The sequence below is a fragment of the Aethalodelphis obliquidens genome, unplaced genomic scaffold (assembly GCF_003676395.1).
Source record: "Aethalodelphis obliquidens isolate GAN/ISIS:26980383/991018 unplaced genomic scaffold, ASM367639v1 scaffold22, whole genome shotgun sequence".
Classification (NCBI taxonomy): Eukaryota; Metazoa; Chordata; class Mammalia; order Artiodactyla; family Delphinidae; genus Aethalodelphis; species Aethalodelphis obliquidens.
Genome location: NW_020837966.1, coordinates 6,438,431 through 6,465,195, shown reverse-complemented (window position 1 = coordinate 6,465,195; position 26,765 = coordinate 6,438,431). Strand labels below are relative to the sequence as shown.

Below are 26,765 nucleotides of genomic sequence, written 5' to 3'. Positions count from 1 at the left end.
ATCTTTCCTGGTCCTCCTACTTCTCTGGTTGTCCCTTCCAACTCTCTTTTTCTTTTTCCCTCACAGCAGTTCAACTGTTGATCATCCCCAGGGTTCTTTCCTAGCTTCTACTTTTCTAGGATGTACAAACCTCCCTGGGCGTGTATTTCCTACAGCCTTCACTATATCGGGTAGTGACTCCCAAATCTGTCTCACTCCATCCAGATGATTTGGTTGCACTCTGGGAATTTATCTCTAACTGATCTTTCTACTATATCACTCTACTGGGTCTCCTTGCCTCTGAGCACAATTCCAATGTCTTTCATATTGTCACTAAGACTGCTGCTCTAAAAACAAAGTTTTAACCGTGTAATTCTATTACTTAAAATCTTTTGGCACCCCTCACCACTTGTCCTAAAGGAAAAAGGAGCATGACATTAAAATCACTCACAGCCTCGTCCTGAACTGTCTTTTCTGCCTCATCTTCTATTCCTCACCTAAATGATATCACACAAAATCAGTTTCTCAAACAAGCCAACTATTTTTATTCCTATCAGTACCAATAAAACTATCACTCATGCTGCCTAAAATGTACTTCCCCCTCATTTGCATGCTAAAACCTGCTCTCCTTTTAAGATTTGTTTCAGATATCACCTCTGGAGAAGCCATTCCCTCCTTCATTGCCTTCTCAATTGGTCATTCCATCCTCAACATTTCTACTGCAGTCCATTTGAATAGTATCTCTCTAAGCAATTATTTCACTGAATTGTAATTTTTTGTAGACATGTCCACTTACACAGAATCCCTAAAAACAGGGGTTATATCTTTTCACCCCTTTATCCCTGACAGCTAGCAAACATGCCATAGTAGATGCTTAATAAAAAGATGTCCAATAAGCAAATGTTATGTAATTATGTCACTCTCTATTTTAAATACTCTGATGTTTTACAGATGGCCAACAGGCACATGACAAGATGCTCAACATCACTAATCATCAGAGAAACACAAATCAAAACCACAATGAGATATCACTTCATACCTGTCAGAATAGCTATCTTCAAAAAGACCATAAATAGGGTTTCCCTGGTGGCGCAGTGGTTGAGAGTCCGCCTGCCGATGCAGGGGACACGGGTTCGTGCCCCGGTCTGGGAAGATCCCACATGCTGCGGAGCGGCTGGGTCCGTGAGCCATGGCCACTGAGCCTGTGCTCCGCAAGGGCAGAGGCCACAACAGTGAGAGGCTCACAGACCGCAAAACAAACAAACAAAAAAAGACCACAAATAATAAATGTGGCAAGGATGCGGAGAAAAGGGAAACCTTGTATACTGTTGGTGGGAATGTAAATTGGTGGTCACTATGTAAAACAGTATGGAGGTTCCTCAAAAAACTAAAAATAGAACTACCATATGATCCAGCAATTCCACTCCTGGGTATATAGCCAAAGAAAATGAAAACACTAAATCAAAAAGATACTTGCACCCCAACGTTCACAACAGCATTATTTATAATAGCCAAAATATGGAAGCAACCTAAGTGTCCATCAAAAGACACACACACACACACACACACACACACACACACACACACACACACACTGGAATACCACTCAGTAATAAAAAAGAATGAAAAATTTTCCATTTGCAACAACATGAATGGACCTAGAGGTTATTACGCTTACAGAAATAAGTCAAAGAAAGACAAATACTATATGTTATCACTTACATGTGGAATCTAAAAAATAAAACAAGCCAATTAATATAACAAACAGAAACAGACTCACAGATATACAGAACTAATGGTTACCAATGGAAAAGGTGAGGGGAGAAGGGCAAAATTGGGGTAGAAGATTAAGAGGTACAAACTATCAATATTACATATAAAATAAATAAGCTTCGAGGACATTGTACAGCACAGGAAATATAGCCAATATTTTATAATAACTTTGAGTGGAGTTTAATCTATAAAGAATTTGAATCAATATATCATACACCTGAAACTAACATAATACTGTAAATCAACTATATCTCAATAATAAATGAATACTCTAATGTTTGACCCTATGAACTAATATATCCCAGTGTTTTATTTTAAAATATGATCAATACAGATTCAGTCCATGACAAGGCAGATAAACTGGCAAGATAAAGTTGATGAATAGATGTCTGGGAAAAAAACATCACTTATGACTAAACCCCATAACTCAATGTCAGAGTTATTCACAAAAGATACTAAGTACTATATCAACGATATAGACTTCTCTCATAAAAAGGAGATTGCTACTTCAAATTATAATTTCTTTAGGCCTTAATTTTCTCTTCTCTGAGAGAAATACAAACCATTTACCTATGGATATTAGAATACTCATAAAAGACTAGAAAACTTTATTTTTGCTAAAATGCATTCTTCTTTTTTTTTTTTTAAATGCATTCTTCTTTGACAGCTCCCAAGGCTGTATAATTTTCACTGAGTTGGGAAGTAAGCTGAGTGTAGCAGAACGGATGACAGTACTCAATTATTCCACTGATTTTTCCTAAATAAATATTAATTACAATTCCCTGCCCAATTATGTCATGTTTGGCCATATAACTTGCTTTGGCCAATGAAATGTGAGTGGAAGTGACATGTACCACTTCTGGGCAGAAACTTTAACTGTAATTCCATGGCTCTGAATAGCTCTTCGCCTTCTAATACCTACTACCAGAACATGTATGTCCCAGACAGGAGTTGCTCCTTCAGCCTGAATTCCAGAAAGGAGAACAACTGTGGATGGAGCTGCCATCTACCTAAGTATTTAACATGAGCAAGAAATAAATCTTTGTTGTTATAAGGCACTGAGCTCTTCGGGTTGTTTATTACCACAGTATAACTAGCATAAACTAATCAACACACTGAATCAGTTGTTCTTCCTCTATAATATCATAATACACAGGCAGATGACACTATAAAATATTATACTAAAGGTTTTTTATTGTCTTATGCAAATAGACTTATGATTTTAAGAGGGCAGACTCTTCTTTTTTCATCTCTAGCACCTGGTAGTAGAAGACTGATATATTTGACTGATAGTTTGCTGAAAGAACTATGTAAGTTCTTTCTATTTAGTTCTTTCTAAACTATTATGTATTTTCCAACAAATGAAGTTACATAGTTACTGAAAATTTTTTAAATGTAATACAAAAATAACTTATATTGTTTAAAAAAAAAGCTGAAGAAATCAAAATACCTTATACTGTAAAGAAAAGTTGAGGAGATCTGATGACCATCTATTTTACCTGATCTTAGGTAAAATATCTTAATATTATTCTAAAGGTTTTGCCAATATATTTATCAAAGATTTCAATAATACCATTTTACTTACAACATATTCACTTGATAACCAGAAAGGAAAGAAGTGTGGGAGCAGATGTCCAAGCTGATGCACTGTAAAGTTCACATGCTTCCTTATCGGTTCATATTTACAAATGTTTAGTTATTGTTTCTAAACAGTTCCTATAGGAATGGCTGACCTAGAAAACTGACAAATAACAACTCAGATGAACCAACACATAAAAATGCATAATTCAGTAATTTTAAAACTGCTAATCTAAAAAGTCACTTAGCACTGGGATAAAAAACATATAACCTCTAATGGTATTAGTAAATTAGGTCATTAAGAAAAGGTTATGTCCAATACCACATGATACCACTTATATGAGGAATCTAAAACATGACACAAATGAACCTATCTACAAACAGAAACAGACTCACAGACATAGAGAACAGCCTTGTGGTTGCCAAGGGGGAGCTGGTGGATTGTGAGTTTGGGGTTAGTAGATACAAACTATTATATATAGAATGGATAAACAACAAGGTCCTACTGTTTAGCAAAGGGAGCTATTTCAATACCCTGCGATAAACCATAATGGAAAAGAATGCATATATGCACAACTGAATCACTTTTCTGTACAATGGAAACTAACATAACAGGAACTTCCCTGGTGGCACAGTAGTTAAGAATCCGCCTGCCAAAGCAGGGGACACGGGTTCGAGCCCTAGTCTGGGAAGATCCCACATGCTGCAGAGGAACTATGCCCATGAGCCACAACTATTGAGCCTGCGTGCCACAACTACTGAAGCCCGTGTGCCTAGAGCCCGTGCTTCACAACAAGAAGCCTGTGCACCGCAATGAACAGTAGCCCCGCTTGTTGCAACTAGAGAAAGCCTGCGCATAACAACGAAGACCCAACGCAGCCAAAAATAAATAAATAAGTAAACAGATAAATAAATTTTTTAATTAAAAAAAAGGAAAAAAGGAACACTTTGGCCATCTAAACACTAACTTTTCCTTTTTTTTTTTTTTTTTTTTAGTACGCGGGCCTCTCACTGTTGTGGCCTCTCCCGTCGCAGAGCACAGGCTCCGGACGCGCAGGCTAGGCGGCCATGGCTCACAGGCCCAGCTGCTCCGCGGCATGTGGGATCTTCCCGGACCGGGACACGAACCCGTGTCCCCTGCATCGGCAGACGGACTCTCAACCACTGCACCACCAGGGAAGCCCTAACTTTTCCTAGTTTTTAAGTTAAATGATGTCAGAAAGCTCAAAGTCACAGTACCAAAGCAGCTTATAAATTATAAAACTGTTTAAATATAAGGTATTATTTTTAAAAGCCTCCTCATTAAAAGGAAAGTTCTGCCTATAAATGTACCACATCCAAAAGAGACAGAAGATAATCAAAGAACTAACACTGGAAAAGGGGAGATTCTGGAAAGACTTTGAGAATCTAATTGAAAAAGTCCTCTTTGAACTTAAACCCTTATTAATTAATGGTATAGTGTTCCCAAAATTTCTACTATTTCAAGAGATTATAAAACCAAATCTCCTGGAAATGGAAGTATCCTATAGCCAACAAATAAATAAAAGGACATAAATCTGAATCTACCTAAAAGAGCCATAGTAAACATATTTTCTTTTTAAATGAATAAATTGATGTTGATTTATTTAGAATAGGTGGTATAGTTGCACAGTTCCAAAAGAACTAAAAAGGTACATACGCTGAAAAGTCTTCCTGCCACCTTATCTCAGATCAACTCATTTTTCATCCCCGAACCCACTCTCAGGTAACCACAGTTACTAATTCCCTTGTATCCTTCCAGATCTCTTTATGCATAAGCAAATAAACAACAAATATAGATTCTTATTTTCCCTCCTTTGCATAAAAGCTAGATTACTATATACATTGTTCTGTGCCTCATCTATCATGTTGTTTTGTTACCTGACAATACATATCGTGGAGAATTCTCCGTATCAGTACAAAGACAGATTCCTCATTCTTTTTACAGACTTTACAATGAAGCAGAATCTCAAAAAGTCAGCCTTACTTTATAACTCATCTTATAATGCCCTTGTGATCATCTCAACAAAGACAAATATGTAATGTTGCTGCAATAAAAAATCTTTGGAATTTAAAAAATCTTATCTGATATTTTTATTATAAAGAATTTATTAAAGTATGGAACATCTATAGAGAAGTGAACAAATAAAAAGTGTATAAGCCTGATGAATCACCACTAAGCCAACACACTTGTGAATTTTTAATATTTCATGATCTATTAGTATCTAGGAAATATGTTAGAGAAAATTAAAAGTGTTGACTTCGTACACTTCCATTTGGGACACAGTTTGGGGGCTTATGTTTCTTATATTCCATTTCACATTCCATTGATCTTTGTTATTTTTCTTTCAAAATTTTAATTAAGTAGTTCGTACATATAAAAATAAACACAAACATATGAATAACAACTAAAAAATAATAAAAGAAGTATTCATGTACCTAACACCTATCTTGAGAACCCCCTCCCTACCCCTCCCATGAGGCAAGCTGTATGCTTAAGGGTTAAGAGTACAGATTCTAGAGGCAGACTGCCTGAGTTTGATTATAAGGTTTACCACTTATTAGCATTATGATTTGGGGAAGTTAAAGTTTTCTGCACTCTTATTTATAAGCTCCTATACTAATAAATGAGAATAATAATAGTGCCTGCTTCACAGCAGGTACTCATTTAATTATGAGAATTAAATAAGTATATATTCGTAAAGTATTTAACACTTTCCAGCATATACTACATAAAATTTAGCTATTCTTGTATTCACTCTCTGCCACCCTCACAAGGAATTATGTTTACCACTCTATTACTATATATGTAGTAAAATGGATATATGGATGAGAATTGTGATTTTTAAATTTTATACTAACTGGCTACAGAGTCTAAGTACGCCTTTGCAACTTGCTTTTTTCATTCAAAATTTCTGAGATTCATCTACATTGATACATACAGCTATTGTTCATTCATGTTCATTCCTGTACAGTATTCTATGGTGTAAATTAAAAGAAGTATCTACATATTTCTGTCAATAGACATCTGGATTATTTCCAGTTTTTGCTATTATGAAAAATGCTACTACTAACATGCTTGAACATGTCTCCTGATACAGATTTGTAAAAAAGTTTTTCTAGAGTATATATCTAGGTGAAGAACTGCTGGGTCACTAGGTATATACAAGTTTAACATTATAACAGTGTCAAATTGTTTACCAAAATGGTTATATTATAGCATCACATGCTTCATTAGGAAAGAAGCAGCATTAAATCAATGATCTAAGCCTCCAATTTAAGAAACTAAAAAACAGAAGAGGAAATTAAACCCGAAGAAGGCAGAAAAATGGATATAATAAAGGACAGAAATCCATGGAACAGATAACAGAAAAAAATAATAAAGAAAAATCTATTTAAAATAACTGATTCTTTAAGAAGATCAGTAAAGTTGATAACTCTCTAGCCAAAAAGATAAAGAAAAAAAGAGAAAAGATACAAATTATCAGTATTGGGAACAAGAGAGGTAAGTAACATCACTACTGATTCTATAGATATTAAAAGGATAATAAGGTAATGTTATAATTTTACGCCAATAAATCCAACAAATAAGATGAAACAGAGAAATTTCTTGAAAGACAAAAACTACCAAAGTCAATGCGAGAAGAAATAGACCTGAAAAGCCATACAGCTAACAGAGAAATTAAGCTTATAGTTTAAAACATTCCACACACACACACACAAAAAGACACAAACAGATCCAGATGACTTCACTGGTGAACTCTAACAAGCATTTAAGACTAATCTTTCATCAAGAAAGAAGCAAAAAGCCTGAACAAAATATAAGCCAATCAACCAGCAATGTATAAAAGGATAATACAGTACAATGAAGTGGATTCTATCCCAGTAATGCAAAGTTGGTTTAACATTCAAAACTCAATGTAACTGATCATATCAACAATAGAGTACGAGAGTTCCCAGTGCTCTACAGTGTCACCCACACTTGATGTTATCTTTTTTTAAATATGTATTTATTTGGCTGTGCTGGGTCTTAGCTGCGGCACACGGGATCTTCTTTGCAGCATGCAGGATCTTTAGTTGCGGCATGCGGGATCTTTAGTTGCAGCACGTGGGATCTAGTTCCCTGACCAGGGATCAAGCCCAGACCTCCTGCATCGGGAGTGCAGATTCTTAGCCACTGGACCACCAGGGAAGTCCCAATACTGTCCAACTTTTAAAATGAGTATAGGGACTTCCTGGTGGCGCAGTGGTTAAGAATCCACCTGCCAATGCAAAGGACATGCATTCGATCCCTGGTCCAGGAAGATCTCACCTGCCACGGAGCAACTAAGCCCGTGTGCCACAACTACTGAGCCTGTGCTCTAGAGCCCACATGCCATAACTACTGAAGTCCATGTGCCTGGAGCCCATACTCCGCAACAAGAGAAGTCACCACAATGAGAAGCCCGTGCACCGCAACAAAGAGTAGCCCCTGTTCGCCACAAGTAGAGAAAGCCTGCACACAGCAACAAAGACCCAACACAGCCAAAAATAAATAAATTTATAAAAATAAAATAAAATGAGTATAAATGGTATCTCGAGGTTTCCGTTTACAGTTCCCTAGTTACGCTGATCTTATTATCCATTCTTTCTTCCTCTTCTGTGAAATTCTTATTTGTCTCTTTTGACCATTGTTTCTGTTGGGTTGTATTCCTTATTAATTTGGACAAGTTCTTTCTATATTCTGGATACCAATATTTTACAAGTGTATGTACCATAATTATCTTCTGTTAGTTGTTTTTCTTCATTTTTTTCATTCTATTTTAACGAACAAAATTAATCTTAATGTATTTGAATTTATCAATATTTTACTTCAATGTGTTCTTTTTGTGAATTATTTATGGTATCCCTCCGTACGCCAAGGGCATAAAGATAGTCTATATTCTCTAACAAGAGACTTAAAAAAAAAAAAAAGACAAATTTTTTTTTTGGCTGTGAGGGGTCTTAGTTGCAGCAAGCAGGATGTTTGTTGAGTCATATGGGACCTTTCGTTGCAGCGTGCAAGCTTCTCTCTCGTTGTGGCATGCAGGCTTCTCTCTAGTTGTGGTACATGGACTTCTCTCTAGCAGGCTTCTCTCTAGTTGTGGCACATGGGCTTCTCTAGCAGGCATTTCTTTAGTTGTGGAACATAGGGTCCACAGCGTGTGGGCTCTGTAGTTTGTGGCACACGGGCTCTCTTGTTGAGGCGCGCAAGCTCAGTAGTAGTGGTGCACAGGCTTAGTTGCCCTGTGGCACGTGGGATCTTAGTTCCCCGACCAAGGATAGAACCCACATTCCCTGTGTTGGAAGGCAGATTCTCTACCACTGGACCACCAGGGAAGTAAAATTTCTTTCTTTTTTTGGCTGCACTGGGTCTTCACTGCTGCAAGTGGACTTTCTCTAGTTGAAGCGACCAGGGGCTACTCTTCGTTGCGGTGCACAGGCTTCTCATTGAGGTGCTTTCTCTTGTTGCAGAGCACAGGCTCTAGGCGCACAGGTTTCAGTAGTTGCAGCTCATGGGCTCAGTAGTTGTTGCACATGGGCCCTAGAGTGCATGAGCTTCAGTAGTTGTGGCGCATGGGCTCAGCAGTTGCGGTGTGCAAGCTCTAGGGTGCATGGGCTTCAGTAGTTTTGGCACGCAGGCTCAGTAGTTGTGGCTTGTGGGCTCTAGAGCACAGGCTCAGTAGATGTGGCACAGGGGCTTAGTTGCTCCGCAGCATGTGGGATCTTCCTGGACCAGGGCTCGAACCTGTGTCCCCTGCATTGGCAGGTGGATTCTTAACCACTGCGCCACCAGGGAAGCCCCCTGAAATGGTATTTAAATAAGTTTATTCCAGAACTTAAAGTGACGGACAAAAAAAGTCTACCTTAAAATGAGGCACACAAATGCAACCTTTTAACATGCCAAGAGAGAAACCATCTTGAAAATAAGAAATCATACTTTGGAAACTTCGAATTTTGTCTACTCACTATGAATCAAATCCTCACCACTTTCCAACCACTTTATTATAAAGTCAGCTTATTAAAGCAGATGGGTGTTTCATAACCCACTACAGAACATGCCATTTTAGTCAGTAGGGTTATTTGGCTGGGTTAAGGGGAGGCAGAGCTTTCCCCTAAACTACAAATCCAAGATTCTTAACCCCAGGGCTTGGACCTTGGTTCCCTAAAGATTTCTGCCCTATTGCCCCACCTCCACAGCCTTCCTGTAATGGAACCTGACAAGTTCACCTCTGTCATTTAACCTAAACTATCTGCTCAGTCCAGTAGTAGAGCTCCTCAACACACAGCTGCCTCCGGATTATCCCTCTGGCTTTACGCCTTTTCATGCAGACCTTTATACACCAAGGACACCTGTTATCTTCTATCCTAAATCTTCAGGGTCCAATTCAAGCCTTCTCCACCTTAATCACATAGAGCTCTTAATTCCATTTAGAACTTAATTCTTCCCTAGTTGTTTATGAGGCTAGGCCTGGCTTCCCAATTAAACTATAAGCTCCTCAAAGACTGAAGTGATATCTTAATACTTTCATTATGCCCCATGTTGCCTAATATAGCATATACACTCTTACATGTTTCCTGATTGATTAACTAGATTCTCATCATATAACTTACTCAACTCCTTTAACTCCATATCTTCAAGTAAGGTAAGCCAAGTATGCTAATGATTTTTATTCCTTTTAACAGGGAAAGCATACAAACTTGGCAGTACTGGATAATGGACATTAATCAGAAGACTATTTGAACTGCTTTTACTCACAACACTTCTGATACCAAATGTGTGGCTGTCTTTTCTAACACTACTCCTCCAATTTTCTGAGACAAGCCGAGTGTCCTAAAATTCAATTCAACTGACACTATCTACCTGGAGTTAATGTCAGATCCCAAAGATTAAGGGCTCAGTCCCACAAGACTGCCCCCACTTCTACTGCCAGTCAAAAGTCCCAGGTTGTCACCGATACTTGCAACACGGATACAATTTAGGAATGGTCAAAAGAAAGAATTGCAAAGGGCAAGATATGAGGAAAAGGGCTAGGAGCTTCCATGTCTTCTCCAGTGAGCCACCCTCCCAGCACCTCGATGTGATCACCAAACCAAAAGCTCCCTGAATCTCACTGTTCAAGAGTTTTTATATAACTCAATCTTCATCCTGCTACCCCTCCTCTTCCCAGAGATTGGTAAGCGGGCCCCAAAGTTCCAACCCTCTAATCACTTAGTCTTTCTGGTGACCAGTACCATCCTGAAGCTATCCAGGGGCTCCCAGCCACCAGTCATCTTATTAGCATATAAGAGACACACTTATCACTCAGGAGATTCCACGAGTTTTAGGCGTTGTGAGCCAGGAACCTGGGACAAAGACCAAATTTCTTTTTTACTGTATCACACTATTTCTTTAACACATTCAAAGAAGTTTCAAGGTATCAAATAACTTAGTTGAGGAGACTCGAAAGGCAGATATTTGAAGAAGAAAACCTTTTTAACAATTAAAAAAAATAAGCATACAGGTCTTACCGTGCAAACACACCAACTAAAAATATAAAGAAAAATTAAAATAGCCACAAGCTACTGAACACAGATCTTCCTAGACTTACGATGGTGTTATGTCCCAATAAACCCATTGTAAGTAAGTTGAAAATGCATTTCATTCACCTAACCTACCGAACATCATAGCTTAGTCTAGCCTACCTTAAACATGCTCAGAACACTTATATTAGCCTACAGTTGGGAAAAACCATCTAACACAAAGCCTATTTTATAATAAAGTGTTGAATATCTCATGTAATTTATTGAGTATTATACTAAAAATGAAAAACAGAATGGTTGTATGGGCACAGATGGTTGTAAGTGTACTGGCTGTTTACCCTTGGGATTGTAGAGCTGACTGGGAGCCGTGGCTTGCTGTCGCTGCCCGGCACCACAAGGGAGTATCATACCACATTTTGCAGGAAAAGATCAAAATCTTAAGTACTGTTTCTACTGAATGTATTATCACTTTCATACCATCATGAAGTCGAAAAATCCTAAATTGAACTACTGTAAATCAGGGACTGTTTGTACTTATTCTGTGCCAAACATTCTGCTTACTGCTTTACAAGAATTCCCATGATCTCTACAACAATCCTATGAGGTGAATCTCACTATTAGCCTCATTTTTAGATGAGGAAAACTGAGGCACAGAGACTCCTCAAGGTCACACACCTGGCAAGCAATGGAGCCAGGATTCCAACTCAGGTAGTCCAACCCTAAAACTTCTACCAGCAGTGTTCAATGACCCCAAAGATTTGATAGCAGCTCTATTTTCCCCTCCTCAATTCTGCTAACTTCTGGGTTTGCATTTCCCAGAATACATCATTCTCTTTAGGCTTTTCTGCCTTAAACACACACTATTCCCTGGGGCTGGAATGCCCTGCTCTATTTTATACAGAGAGTAAACCCTCACTCTTCATACAGTAGCTTGAAAACAACTTTGTCTATGAAGCCCTCTTCATTCCTTCCATATTTGCTGCCCCCAATCCTAGGGAAGGAATACATCACTCCCTTAGCTCCTTGGAAACAATGATTCGTAGATACTTCTACTGTTGGACTTATTTGTATTGTAACTATATTTTTCAGTACTATCTGCTGGGCACTACACTGCACACATGAGACACTCAGATACTTGTTAAGGACTAGGAATGGTCCCAGTTTAAGTTCAACTATAATTTAAACGACTACTTCCTTCTAGTCAAGACAACATCATTCATTCTAACAATATTTTACCATGCTCTATAGGCCTGCATATGCAAAAGATGCACTGGTGAGAAAAATTAATATCTTAAGATTCCCAGGTTCAGACTGGGACTTATAAATTGCATCTTTCCAACCATTTCTCAACTCCCACATTAAGACTTTGGCACTAGAGCTTCTCAATAATACCAAAATTTTGTCTCTACCTCTTCAGTATTCATATCTTACTCTTGGTTAGACTTTTGTTTCAACAAATGTAGTTAAATTTCGAAACACCATCTACTAAATTCAATAAAACAAAAGTCTAACCAAGAGTAAGACATTCACACTAAGAAACTAGTGACAGAAATTAAGCCACACAGTACTTCAAAAGCTACTCTGCTAGACTATCCACACTGAACTCTACATTCTTCCACTTCCTCCACACTAACCTGCTTTCACTAACCTATTACTCCATCTAACAGTCCTCTTTTTTTTTTTGCGGTACGCAGGTCTCTCACTGCTGTGGCCTCTCCCGCTGCAGAGCACAGGCTCCGGACGCGCAGGCCCAGCGGCCATGGCTCACGGGCCCAGCCGCTCCGTGGCATGTGGGATCTTCCCGGACCAGGGCACGGACCCGTGTCCGCTGCATCGGCAGGCGGACTCTCAACCACTGCGCCACCAGGGAAGCCCAGTCCTCTTTTTTTATAAGAGCATTTTGAGATATAATTCACACACCATACAATTCACCAATCTAAAGTGGACAATTCAGAGCAACCATCACCACAATTTTTAAAAATTTTTTTAAATGCCACAATCATTTTTATAACATTTTGGTCATCCCAAAGAGAAACCTGTACCCATTCAGCAGTCACTCCATGTATTACATTATTCAGGGTTCTCCAGAGAAACAGAGCCAGTAGGATGTATATATATACAGAGAGAGAGAGATTTATTTTAATTAGCTCACATAACATTCTGGGGGCTGTCAACTGAAATTTGCAGGGCAGGCCAACCGGCTAGAGAAGGGAAGAAGTGCTGTTGCAGTCTTGAGTAAGATGGCTCTCTGAAGGCAGAATTCCTTCTTTGGGGGAACCTCAGTCTTTTCTCTTAAGGCCTTCAACTAATTGGATAAGACTCACATTCTGGAGGGTAATCTGCTTTATTCAAAGCCTACTGATTTAAACGTTAATCACATTTTTAAAATACCTTCACAGCAACATCTAGACTGGTATTTAACCAAAAACTGCACACCATGGCCTCACCAAGTTGACATATAAAATTAACCATCACACTCCGTGTTACCTCCTGCTCCTGGAAACCACTAATCTACTTTCTCTCTATGGATTTGCCTATCCTACACATTTCATATAAACAGAATTAAACAATATGTGGCCTTTCACTGAACATAGTGTTTTCAAGGTTCATCCACGTTGTAGTACGTATCAATATTTCATTCCTTTTAATTACCAAATAATATTCCTTTATATAGTATACCACATTTTACTTACCCACTCATCAGTTGAAGGACATTGGGTTGTTTTTTTCTTTTTTACAATGAACATTTGTACAAGTTTTTGTGTGGACATATGTTTTGATTTCTCTTGGGTATATACAAAGGAGTAGAATTGCTGGCTTGTATGATAACTCTGTATCATTCCTTTCTACTACGCAAAATTTTCCAAAAAATTCAGAGCTACAAATTTTGTTTATTCTACAAGCATAACTACCATTGCTATACTAGTAACATACAGCATGATCTTATCTTCTATCCCTGAACTTCTGAAGTGGAAGGAAACATAACTGGCATCTAATAATACAGTTAATATTTCTATATTTAAAGTTAAAAAACCAAACATATTCATTTTTTCTAAATTAGATTTACTTATAGGGGGAGGTCACATATATAATTTAAAATACAACCTCCAAACATACTATACTTAGAAATTATCCAATGAAGGATGTGGAAAGAAGGGAACTCTTGTACACTGTTGATGGGACTGTAAATTGGTGTAGCCACTGTGGAAAACAGTATGAAGAGTCTTCAAAAAACTGAAAAGAGAACTACCATATGATCCAGCAATTCCACTCCTGGGTGTATAGCCAAAAACAAAAAACAAAAAAACCCAAAAACACTAATTCAAAAAGATACATGCACCCCAATGTTCATAGCAGCATTGTTTACAACAGCCAAGACATGGAAGCAAAATAAGTGTCCATCAACAGATGAATGGATAAAGAAGGTGTGCTATATATGTTCAACAGAATACTACTAAGCCATAAAAAAGAATGACATTTTTCCATCTGCAACAACATGAATGGACCTGGAGGGTATTATGCTTAGTGAAATAAGTCAGAAAGAGAAAGACAAATACTGTATATTATCACTTATATGTGGAATTTAAAAAATAAACCAATGAATATAACAAACAGAAACAGACTCACAGATATAGAGAAGAAACTAGTGGTTACCAGTGCGGAGAGGGAAAAGATAGGGGTAGGGGATTAAGAAGTACAAACTACTATGAATAAAATACATAAGCTATAAGGATAAACTGTACAGCACAGGGAATATAGCCAATATTTTATAATAACTTTAAATGGAGTATAATCTTGAAAAATTGTGAACCACTATGTTGTACACCTGAAACTTATATTTTGTAAATCAACTATACCTCAATAAAAATAAAGCATACTAAAAAATTATCCAATGAAAGAGTATCTTTTTTAGTATATTATAGTATCTGAACAGTGATACTCTAATATCTTTACATGTAGAGGTTTTTTTTTCAAATTGTAAAATTTTAAGTAATAAATAAATATTGTTTGAGGAACTGATCTTCAATTGAAACTCTACACAGATTTACTACCAAAATATCTATGAGTTAATAGACAATAAGGTTTTTATTTCAATATTTTTTTTCTTTTGATCTATTGCTCACTAACTGGTTGGTGATGAGATTAACAACGACTAATTGTGCGGAGGTGCTGAGGTAGCAAGCAACAGAGCGATCAAGAGCATGCATTCTGCAATCAGATGACTGGGGTTCAAATCCTGACTTCACCACTCTCTGCGTTACCCTGAACAAATTCCTTCACCTTCCTTAAGCTCAGCTTTCTCATCCTGAGGATAATACTACTAACAAATTCAAAAGTCTGTTGTGAGGATTAAATGAGATAATGCATATAAAACTCAGTGTACCACCTGGTAAGTGCTCAATAAAATGATACTAATTTTACAGCAGTCTGGATGCTGGTCATAACCTAGAGCATATTAACACATTTCAGATAAGCTGAGCATAATTTACTTGATATCATCAGCTAAAAAGTACATTTAAAACTATGATCCAATTGCTTATGAAAAAAAGTAACAACAACAAAAAACCTTACTTATCTACATACCCAAGTAGACAAATGCACAGAAAAAGCTCTGAAAATTACATACCAAACTAATAACAGAAGTTACTTCTAGAGGAAGGGAAGAGGATAAGAGGTACCTATGTGAAGGAGGACATATATATACTCCACATACGTCCTTATTGCTTCAATTTTTATGAGAATGTATCCATTATTTTTGTAAGTGAAAAATAAAAAAAGGAAGAATAGCTTGAAGGTCCATATTGGAAATTCATTTCTACTTGACTCAGCTAGAATAAGTCAGTAGTTATAAATGTAGATAAAATCATAAGCCTGAAAGTACTGATAAAACCTTAATGCAAATAAATAAGAAAACAAAATTTCCTATGTCTTTAAATTAAAATCTAACCCAAATTACATATTTGACAAAGAATACAGCAGAATCACCAAAGGCTTCCATGTTTTCACGTGCCTATATAAACTTTACTTTTTTTCTTTACACCTGTCAGCTATTCTCTTTAAAGAATTAAAAATTTACACGGCACACAAGTTTTTCCAAGGCTGTTTCATTCATTTGCATAAACACTCAAATCCAAATCAGTTGCATGAATGCAAACTTAAGAAAAAATATATTTATTGCTAGAAGTAGTAGGGGTATGTTTAAAAAGTGCTAGCTGACTCAGAGAAATAATTAACTCAGACTCTCTCAGTCTTTGAAAGTCTGTCATATGACAAGCTTTTTAGTTATACTTCCAGAAAATAATAGCTTAGATTACCCTTCAAGAGAGCAAAAGACAGATTTTCATTACAATAATTGTTCATTCCATAATAAGATAGTTCAGAATAAATGTCTAGCAGTTGGCTTTTATCTCAGAGGGAAACAATCTAGATTCTGGTTCCAACTCTCCACAGTTACTAAGAGATGACCTTGTGCAAATAACCTCTAAACAGCAAACTCTTTTTTCATAAAATGGAGCCAGTCTGCGGTTGCTCTACCTATCTCCTAAGTGTTATACAGATCAAGTGAAATAAGAAAGCATTCTGAATATCATTAAACCCTTAAAAGTATTATTTTGCATGAGAATGGATATATATGTAATGGCTCAAAATTCATAATATCACCAATCACAAGATTATCTAAGATACCAAAACACTCGGCAAAGTGTCTTGCACACTGCAAATTCTCAATAAGTAATGATTTATACAAACACCATGTATTGGAAACTGAGTCCATGATCTCAAACTGAGAACTAACTCGAATGACCTTCTGCTCTTTGACCCTCCTCAGGGTCTGCAGAAACAGAAACTGCTCCATTGTTCACATTTCACTCATTCAAGCATTTATGTAGTGCCTATTCCCTTGTTCTCAAGAGCTCACATCTGGCAGAGCAATAGTGCATTTGCGTCATAATTATTTTGTTGTCTGTGTCTCATAACGAAATTATATACAAAGTTCTATGGGAGTATAGAGGAAGAAGCAATTAATTCCTCAGTGGGAGTCAGGGAAGGTGTCACATTGGAACTGGGATGAAGGGGAAAAGTCATTCTGGAAGTCAAAACAGCAAAAACGGCACTTTTTCTAGGAACAATGAGCACTGTCACATAGCTACTGCACAGAGTCTGGGGCAAAGGAAAAAAACAGTAATAGAAAATGAAGCTGGAAAAAAAAAGGAATGAGAGACGATTTTGAAGGTTTTGTATATCATGTTAAAAACTAATGGGGCAAAAAAAAAAATTAAAGGGGCAAACAACCTAGATTTTGAGCAGGCGTATAAACTGTTCATCTACTGGTAGTGGTAGTGAGAGAAGCATGGGCAGGAAAGAGTCCTTAGAACATTTCTGCAGCTAACAAATGCCACCATTTTTCTGGATTCAAGTAACTGATATACATTAAGAACCAATCTCACAATCTTTTCACTTAAAACTCTAAATGACAGACACCCTCCTCCCTATTTATAAAAGAGAATAGATACTAAGCTCTAACATAAATACCACTTGAGAAAACCAAACAGGAGTCTGAGAAGGTAAAGAATAAATTTAAGCCAAGGAATAAAGTCAAATAACTAAGTAGAACAAAAATGTTTTAAGTGTATACACCAACCATATTTTTAACAACTTGAAATAATAGACAAAATATTTCATTAACTTTCCACTACTGTTAAAAGTAACAGAGAAGGAAATGATGATGTGCTGTGGATACATAACCAGGCCTTCTGAACACATTTACATTAATGCACATTAAATATAACATGTCAAATACATGTCTTTCTCTCAAAAACTAGCTCTTAATGACCTTTGTAACTTCTGTAAAAAAAACAATAACAAACAAACAAAAAAACAGATATCTGTTGAAACATAATACAGACAAAATCAATGAATGTATGATCTGCCACTCTCCCCAGAAGCTGAGGCCAGGATCTTTGCAGTCATATGGAAGGAAGAAGGAAGAAACAATCCTGGTTGTCAAATTCTGCAGATTTCTCCTTTGCAATGACTTTCTTGCAACGTCCTTGAAACATGCCACATCATTCCTGCTTCTATGCCTTTACCTGAGCAATTCTTCCCACCCAAAACTCCTTTCCGACTGACTCTATCTACATTCTGCCCTATTCAAAAAGTCCTAAGGTCTAGCTCAAATTGCATCTCGTCCATGAAACCATCTATCCATGAAACCTTTCCTAAAATCTCCAGTCCATACAGACCTTCTCTCTTTGCTGAAGTCCTAACAGACAAGTTAACACATTTGTCTTTTTTCATTTTCTGGCATTTAGTCGTTCTCTTTCCTACTATTAACCTGGCCCACGCCCCTACAACATGACATCATATCTAAACTTTTACAAAGCCTTGGAATAGCAAAGCAGTTAAGAGCTTGGATTCAAGAGTCAGAAAACCTCAGTTCAAATCCCACCTCTACCATTTATTAGCTATATGAACTTGGGCAAGTTAACCTAATCTAATCACTCTGTGCCTTAATTTCCTCATATGTTAATATGGGAAAAATAAGCACCTATCTTAGATATTTAAGTATTAAATAAGTTAACACGTAAAGCATTTAGAACAGGGCATGGTACAATGTACACAATAAGTTTAGTTAAGCTAACAGTTACCCGTTTTTACTTGCTCCAGGCCTCTCTACACGTGGACGTTTTATCACTCTTAAATAATGGTTTTGGTATGTCAATGCTCGGCATAGAACTCTCCTGGGCCTTCCATAACCCATGGGTCCATGCCCTTAGTTTGGCAACAAAGGCATTCCACAACCTGGCACCAGGGTATCTACTCAGCTTCAGTTACTCAACATCTACTTAACAAGAAATAATAGGAAACAGACACATAAGGCAGAGACCCTCTCCTCCAAGGTCTGAAAACTAATTCCAAAAACAAGGCAGAAACATGAAAACACCACACACAACGAATGTTCACCCATAGCTACTATCCAAGACCTTCTATCCAACAAAATCAGTTTCCTCAGTGTTTGGAAGATGCCCAAATCATTCAAAATAACTTGCTTTTGTCTGTTTTATTCCACCCTCATCCCCTCACACACAAACACAACCCATAAAAGCACCCTTTCTTAACCTGTACCTGTCCACTCCTGTTTTGAAGTCTAATTCAAACACCATCACTCTCTAGCCATTTGAACTTATATAATACTGTCTTATCTCAAATCAACTGTTCTCAAGGTGTTTAGTCACCCTCTCTATCCAAATATAAGCCCCTAAAAAGGAGTAACAATTTCTTACCAATTCTCTTCATTTTCCCCCATGCCCCCACCCCACCACTATGCTCTCCACTGAAACAGATCATGATAGAACAGGTGCCCAAAAATATGTGCTGAATTTAAGTAAAAAAGTGAACCTGGAAGTAGACAACTACTACTACTACTTACTACTAGGTAAACTACAGTGAGACTGGAAATAAACTACTGTGTCGACCACTAGACTATCGCTGGTCCACAAAGCCTCAAATCAAATAGGGCCATCCAAATCACAAGGAGGCAGTCCGCTTACTATCTCTTCTATGTAACCACCATATGGGTAGATTTGCTTGTTCAGTGGTACCTTGAGTCAATAGAAGGGTTAATGACCATCCTATAATCTGCCATCTAATTTGAAGAGTCTGACCTCCAAAAAGGAGTGAAGGATGATACACAGGGCCAGAAACCAGGCAGGGCAATATCCAACTGCTACATCCCCGAGTAGATGATTTGGGGAAGCTTATTAAATTCCACTCTCTGGCAAACCTGTCACCCTCCAGCATGCAGGTTTTAAGTACCATAACACATTCCATGAACTTAGCATTAAAAAATGTCACATAGATTTCCATCTGCCTACACTCCATAAATTTCCTACAATAAACATGTATTACTTGAATAATCAGAAAGTTTTAAGTGTTTATAATTTCTTCCAGTTTTTAATGGTTCTCCCATAATGATGAATGCAGAATGCAACACTCACAAATTGAAAGTCAACCAAAGGGCATATTACCCCAATTTTCCACTTCCCGGGTAAGGTGCCAATTTGGGGCAAAGTTCTTCACATGTTTCAATTTTAAAAATTACTTCCACCTATGCCATCACATGAAAGAAAAAAATGTCTCATTACCTTCCTGAGATTCCACAGCACTACAGCAAATTGCAAAGACCTGCCTAGATGGTTCCCTTTCCCCCTGACCCCCAAACACCCTCTTCTCTAAGGACTGAGCCCTTATTAAGGGCCAGGAACAGGGTGCTAAGTGATTTACATGATTATCTCAATGCTGGAAACAACAGTAGGTACTATTATTATCCCCAGAAGAGAAAACTGAAGTTTAAAGATGTTTGAGGAAAAAAACAAACAAAAAGAACTTGCCTGAGGCAATGCTTAAAGGAGGAGGGGATTCTAGTGTTGTAGGAAGAAATTTGCTGGGAAAATATATTAGGCCCTAGGGACTTCTGTTACAATAAAATTGTAACAAATCCTCATACTGGCAATTTATTACAGAGAAAACAATAAATGATATTTGGTCTAATTGTGGGTTTTCTTTGTAACTGTGTACCTCACGCTATCTGGCACATAACAGATGCTCAATCAAAACCTACTGTCTGGGGCTTCCCTGGTGGCACAGTGGTTAGGAATCCGCCTGCCAATGCAGGGAACAAGGGTTCAAGCCCTGGTCGGGGAAGATCCCACATGCCCGGAGCCACTAGGCCCGAGTGCCACAACTACTAAGCCTGCGCTCTAGAGCCCATGAGTCACAACTACTGAGCCCTCGTGCCACAACTACTGAAGCCTGCGCGCCTGGAGCCCGCACTCCCTAACAGGAGAAGCCACCGCAATGAGAAGCCTGCACGCTGCAACGAAAAGTAGCCCCCGCTCACCGCAACTAGAGAAATCCAACGTGCAGCAAGGAAGACCCAACGCAGCCAAAAATAATAGATAGAAAAATTTTTTTAAAAAATAATAGAAGAGGGACTTATGCTTCAGGAAAAGCTGAGTAGGTGTACTTTTCCTTATTTCTCCTGCTGAGAACAAATTAAAAGATTAAAAAAAAAACAACAACCTACTGTCTGTTCAAACCTAAACTTTAAATAGTTAATTCTTAAAACAATTTGATCACATGGCAATATCTGACAGGTTGTTTTAAATAGACTAAGTGGTAGGTGGTAAAATAATCAATAGCTATATCTACCCCTAAAGTAAAGGCCTCACATCCTGAGTATGTTTTGGAAAAAAAAAAAAGTTCAAATGGTAGAAATAAGCTGCATATCCTTTAAAGATAAGGTTTTCTAATAACAAATTTCATTCAAAATTTCAACATATTTCAATTTATACAATAAACACTCACCATTGATCTATCCTTAGTCATCTCAAAATAAATCAAAGAAGGTACATTTGCAATGTACTTTAAGAAACGGTATTACCTGATTAAGTTTCACCTTAACTGTTGCCCAGGGACATAAAAGGACAAAAATGTAAAAGCTGATTAAGGCAACTATCTATGTTTGAATTTGACTGCCGGAAAGATGAGTTCTTTAAATTACTATAGGTAACCTATGAGGTCTTTCAGGCACCCAAACTTTACTTTCCAGGGAGAAAAAAGGATCTGTTCCACAGGTAAATAAATGAGCATCTGGTGTTACACAGAAAAATTAACATACTTTTTAGTTTTTATCCTACATACAGAGTAGGATATAGATATTACACAAGCACACAGCACTTGGGCAATCTTTTCCTCCTTTCTTTGAAAAATGATTTATATAATAATTCCTTAATTCAGAAGTAACGCTTTCTCTCTTCCTTTTGAGGCTCAGGTTTCTTTCATTTCAAAACAGTACTCTTCTAAAAGACTTAAATTCTTCTTTTAAAAAAGACTTAATCATTTAACTCAGAAAGAGGGACCAAAAAGTCAGGAGGTGAAACCGGAGATATTCTTATTAGTCTTACATAACTTACTCTAAGTTGGAACTAATTCAGTAGCTTAACTAAAACTTGAGGTTTAAGCACAAACATGAGCTCTTTAGTATATTCTCCTCACACAGAGATAGTTTTAAAAATTGAAAGGGTCTTACTCAATTTTTTTCTTGTATTCTTAAAATATAAGCAACCACATGTATAGTTAATTAGGATGCCAACATAAAAAGGCTAAGATAGTCACTTATAATGAAGAGCGCTAAATTCAAGCTATCACATCCAGGTAATGCAATAACTGATAGAGCTGGATATAATTTCAGAAAATAAATTAATTTTTAACACTGATTTTTAAATATCACCTCTGTAAGTATGCATTAAGTGTTTTTATTAAGTGCTGAAGGGAACATCAAAAAGTGATTTTCAAAAGCAATTGGTATACGTTCACCCAACCTGCAAACAAAACTCTGAAATCGTAAAGTTAGTTGTTCATGCTTAATTAAATTGGCTTTGATAATTGCAAATTATCCCTTCCTAGGTAAATATGTATCAAATCTTCCAAAATAAATTTACACAAACACTGTCCTTGCTAGAAAAGCCCTGATCTGAACTCAACTAAAAGCTACTGTGTTAACTATATCTCACCACTGAGTCATTTGAGCCCCAGAGTAATACCGGCCGCAGATTCCCTGCATTGCTTTGGGAACTGCTGCTTGCTTCATCAAGCACTGAACTGCAAATTCACCTTTCTAAAAAGACTGAAAGCAAGAAGCCAAGTTTCGCTATCTAGTTTTCTAAAATGAATTAGGGTTTGGGATTTCACTGGGAATGACCACGTTATCAAGATGCCATCGCCCTCTCGAGGCATTTAATTAACAATACCTTCTCTGTTTTCCATTCAACCACCTCAATCAAATTTCCACTAGAACCAGACACACAAAAAGTTGGTTTCATGGCCTTGCTGAAAGTCTCCTCTGGGTGCAAGCCCTGGGATCCCACATTCATTATGCAGAAGGGGCAAAGGGAAACGAAAAGCAACAATTGTTAGACAACGTAGTGACATTACCTTGCCCGTCTTGTGATCAAACCAGACGAGAGCATGGTTCCTTGACAGCACTTTGCAATCAAAGGTAGCATTATTCTGTGCTGGTCGACAGCGGGCCACCGAGCGGCCGATTTTAATAGGCTCGTCCAGGTAGACATGACGCTCCTGAAACGGGTGTGAGTTCGGGCGACAAGTGAAGATGGCCAAGGCTGACGGCATCGAGGACAGACTTGGGGTGTCTCTCCTACCAGGGACAAAGAGGAGTTCCACCGGATCCGGACTGCCCTTCACAAGCCTATACCCCTATCCCCCCCCAAATTTTAAATTAAAACAAACTGCACATTGTCTAAGCATAACCAGTGAACATCAAAAACTCTTCACTGGGGTGGGAAGACAAGCCAGCGCAAGCCCCATCACCTCCTTTAAAACCCAGCAGGGCCCTGATCACAAAAAGTCCCCAACCGGCAGCTTTCAGTCCATCTTCTTCCCTGGGAAGAAAAGGCTCAAACATTGGACAGCTTCGGCCAAGAAAACTCCTGGAAGACAGTTTGAGGACTGGAGGTATACAACCAGATGAGTCACACACCAATTCTTGTGTTTTGTTTGGGATCGCGGCCGCTTTCCCCCCTCGGTGGCGGAAATGTTGCAGCACTGCAGCATGAAGAAAGGGTCGGTGCGGCCAGAAAGGTCCTTTCGGGCGGAAGAAAGGTGGTGTAGCTGAGCACCTCTGGGCAGCCACCGCCCGTCCTCGAGGGCCTCGGGAGTGGAGGGACGAGAGGCGATGGGGGCGGCTAAGGGGTCTAGACGGCCAGCGGGACAGTCTGCATTGCCCCTGCTGCGCGGAGGCCGGCCGGGAGGTGGCACGGGGTCCCCGGACCGCCGTGGGCCGAGGCGGCGGTGGCTGAGGTCCTTGGCACGAGGAGCGGGGACCGGCGGGGGCGCGGGCAGCGGCCGAGGCGGGACTCCGGGGCACCTGGCGGGCGTCCCCGCGACCAGGGCGGGGATCCGGCTCCGCAGGAGGGTGCGGACCGAGCGAGGCGCGACCCGGGGGAGGCTCCGGGGTCTCGACCCGCAGGAAGTTGGTCCCTGAACACCTGGGCTCCTGGCTGCTGCTCAGCACACCGGCCGCCTCCTTTTAGGGTCGCCCCCGCGAGGGTCGCATCTCAGGGGAGGCAGCCGAAGCTCCGGGCTGACGAGGAGGTGGGGGAGGGAGGCCGGCCCGGAGGTTGGGGGAGAGGCCTGGAGGCCCCGGGCTGGGTCCGCCGCAGCCTCCACCACTCGCGGCCGGTGGGACACCCTCAGGCTGTGCCCGGCGAGGCAGAAAACTTTCCGATCTGGTGGGGCAAACATGAAAACAAACGGCCGTCAGCCGCCGGTGCCCGCCCGCCTCAGCCTTCGCCCCTCTCAACCCACCCGAGCCAGCCCCCGCGACTGGCCACGACCTCGGCCGACCTCTCTGCGGACGGGCTGCGGGGATTGGGCGCCCGGACGCCACGACGGGTCCAGCTTCCCTTGCCGCCGCCGCCTCAGCTTACCTTGCCAGCGCCAGCCGCCATAGTGACTCTGACTGAAACCTACCCGGTGCACCGCCACGGGAACGCGCACCCTTCAAGGGCCCTCCTACCCTCTCTCCCGCGCCGTAGTCCGGAAGTCACGTGATCGATGCCTCGGAAGCCATGATGGACAAGGGCAGAAAAAGAGGGCAAGCTAATTTTTAACAAGCCTCCGAACGCCATCTTAGTTAAGGGTTAGACGCTTCAGCACCGTGGGACAACCTGTACCATTTTGGTTAAGGGCAGGAAAAAAATTTGACCTGTTGAAGGTTTTCTAAACATAACTTGCCAAATTCCTACTTTAGCGTCTTGGTAGAAGGCGCCTACTTTTACTAAATTTTATTCACTGTAGTCGTCGTTGAAAATACCACTGAGCAAGGCGAACAACCCCATCCAAAGGAGAGGTTATTAGCATCCATCTTAGCTGTGGGCAGCACAGTCCCCCACGACCGCCTTAGGTGTGAGCAACTAAATTCCCACAGGCCTTGGGATTTGTGCATCTAAAACAAGGTCTATCCTCCCCTTGTTGAAGTCTTCACTGCGTTATCCTGCCCGGAGGAACACTCTTTCTTAGTCCCTGCATTCCATTTCAAACAACCTTTCTTCTCACTGGGCCTGTCTTGTACCCCAGGGCTCCTAACTCAGATTCAACCCCGGAATGAATGTGACTTCATAAAGTTTAACATCACGTTGCTTCCAGAGAGTGGTCGAACAATTTCTAATATGAAGAAAGGGGGACTGCTTCTACTCAAAACATTAAGGTAGATGAGGAGTCATTAGTCCGAAGAAGGAAAGATTTTGCAAAATCTAAACGAAAATTTCAAGAAAAGACAGTGGGAGTGAGTCTTACTCATTTAGAATCAGTGGTGGCTTCATTCTTCAGTTTCCTTTGACAACAGGCTCCACCACTTTGTGACCTTGGGCACGTTTCTAAACCTCTTCAAGCCTCGTTTTGTCATCTATTACATGGAGATAATACTTAACTCACTTCTTGAGAGAATTCAAGGTAGTAATGCATTTGCTCCTAAAAGAGTAACTACTTTGCATTTCAATTCTTATATACAGGGTTTGGACCCTATCCTAAGCTCTGTGCTGGGCCCTGGGGACACATAGGTGAACAAAACCTCAATCCGTGCCCTCTGAGAGTACACCTGAGTATTGTGAGATAGGGATGGGGAGAGGAAGGTGACAAACAGAGATAACTTCACTTTGATGTAATTAAGGCTAAGATGGAAACAAGCACTGGGTGCTAAAGGGGTCAGAGACGGCCTTCTACAGGAGGTAACTGAACTGAAACAAGGCTGGTAGAAAAACGGCAATGAATATGGTATTTGATGAATGGCTTCAGAAGTTTCCAGGAAGAAGGTTTAGCAAGAAAAAGAAATAAGGCTATTTGAAATGGTGGACCAATGTGTCTGGCACATAACAGTAACTCAATAAATATTTGATACGTGATTGAAAATTACATACTGTTACTCATTACAGGATAAAGTAGGAGTGGCACAAAGTGAGTCTGGAGAGAATATGTGTTAGATTATAAGGACCTTGTATACTTTTCTCACACTCTTCACTATTTCAGCAGATATGTATTGAATTATTACCATGTTCCAGGTACTTTTTTTTTTTTCTTTCCAGGTACTTGATTCTGGAGAAAAATAAGGATATGTTGAAAAGTTTTAATATAAGAGGATGAAAGTTTTTCACTTGTGGTAACTTTTAGGCTTCTGTAGAGTAAAGTAATATAGAACCCGCCACATCCCCTAATGAGTTCTGTGCATGACCTTATAAGTCACTTATGCATTCTTGTCATTCATTCACTCTATAAATATTTAATTTGAATGTGGGAAACAGCTACTGCGACAGGCTCTGGAAATACAACAATTAAAAAAGAAAGACTCCCTTGAGTTACTTACAATTTAGTTGATGACACGATAAGATTCTTGCTGTAATGAGTTTATCAAGAGGAATGGGAGCATGGCGGAATAGTTTAAACTGAGATGAAAAATGAGTAGGAGTAGGCCAGCTAGTCTGATAGTAATGGGATAATGAAATTTTAGGCCAAGGAAACATTACAAACACCCAGAGACTCGGGAGAAAAGGACTTTAAGGGAATTACAAGTAGGTCTGTATTACTGGAGCATAAGGAGAGGTGGTCAAGAAAGAAGGGCACAGAAAAGTGGTTTCAGTTGCTGAAGGACTTGCAGGCAATGCAGTGGTCTTCGGAGTATTTCCATCTTTCTCCTAGAAGATCAAAGTAGAATAATGAAAATCAAGGTTTCAGAATCACACATTACATCACCATTTAAAAGCACTGTAAATTATAAATTATTAAGCTTCTCTAAGTTTCAA

The 26,765-nt window shown here is 39.3% G+C and overlaps 1 protein-coding gene across 29 annotated transcripts in view; it reads right to left on the bottom strand.

Moving 5' to 3' along the window:
* SLMAP (sarcolemma associated protein) overlaps positions 1-23,176 on the bottom strand; it is a 149,234-nt gene extending 126,058 nt beyond the window's left edge. For 26 of the 29 annotated variants that reach the window (XM_027121160.1, XM_027121158.1, XM_027121169.1 and 23 more), the window contains exon 1: positions 22,885-23,109. In XM_027121160.1, the coding sequence (XP_026976961.1) occupies positions 22,885-23,082 (198 nt within the window). In that variant the 5' untranslated portion in view covers positions 23,083-23,109. Of the gene's footprint in view, positions 1-22,884 lie in introns of all 29 variants that reach the window. The other 3 variants (XM_027121178.1, XM_027121185.1, XM_027121187.1) reach the window with 2 other exon arrangements.
* Positions 23,177-26,765: the final 3,589 nt, after the last annotated feature.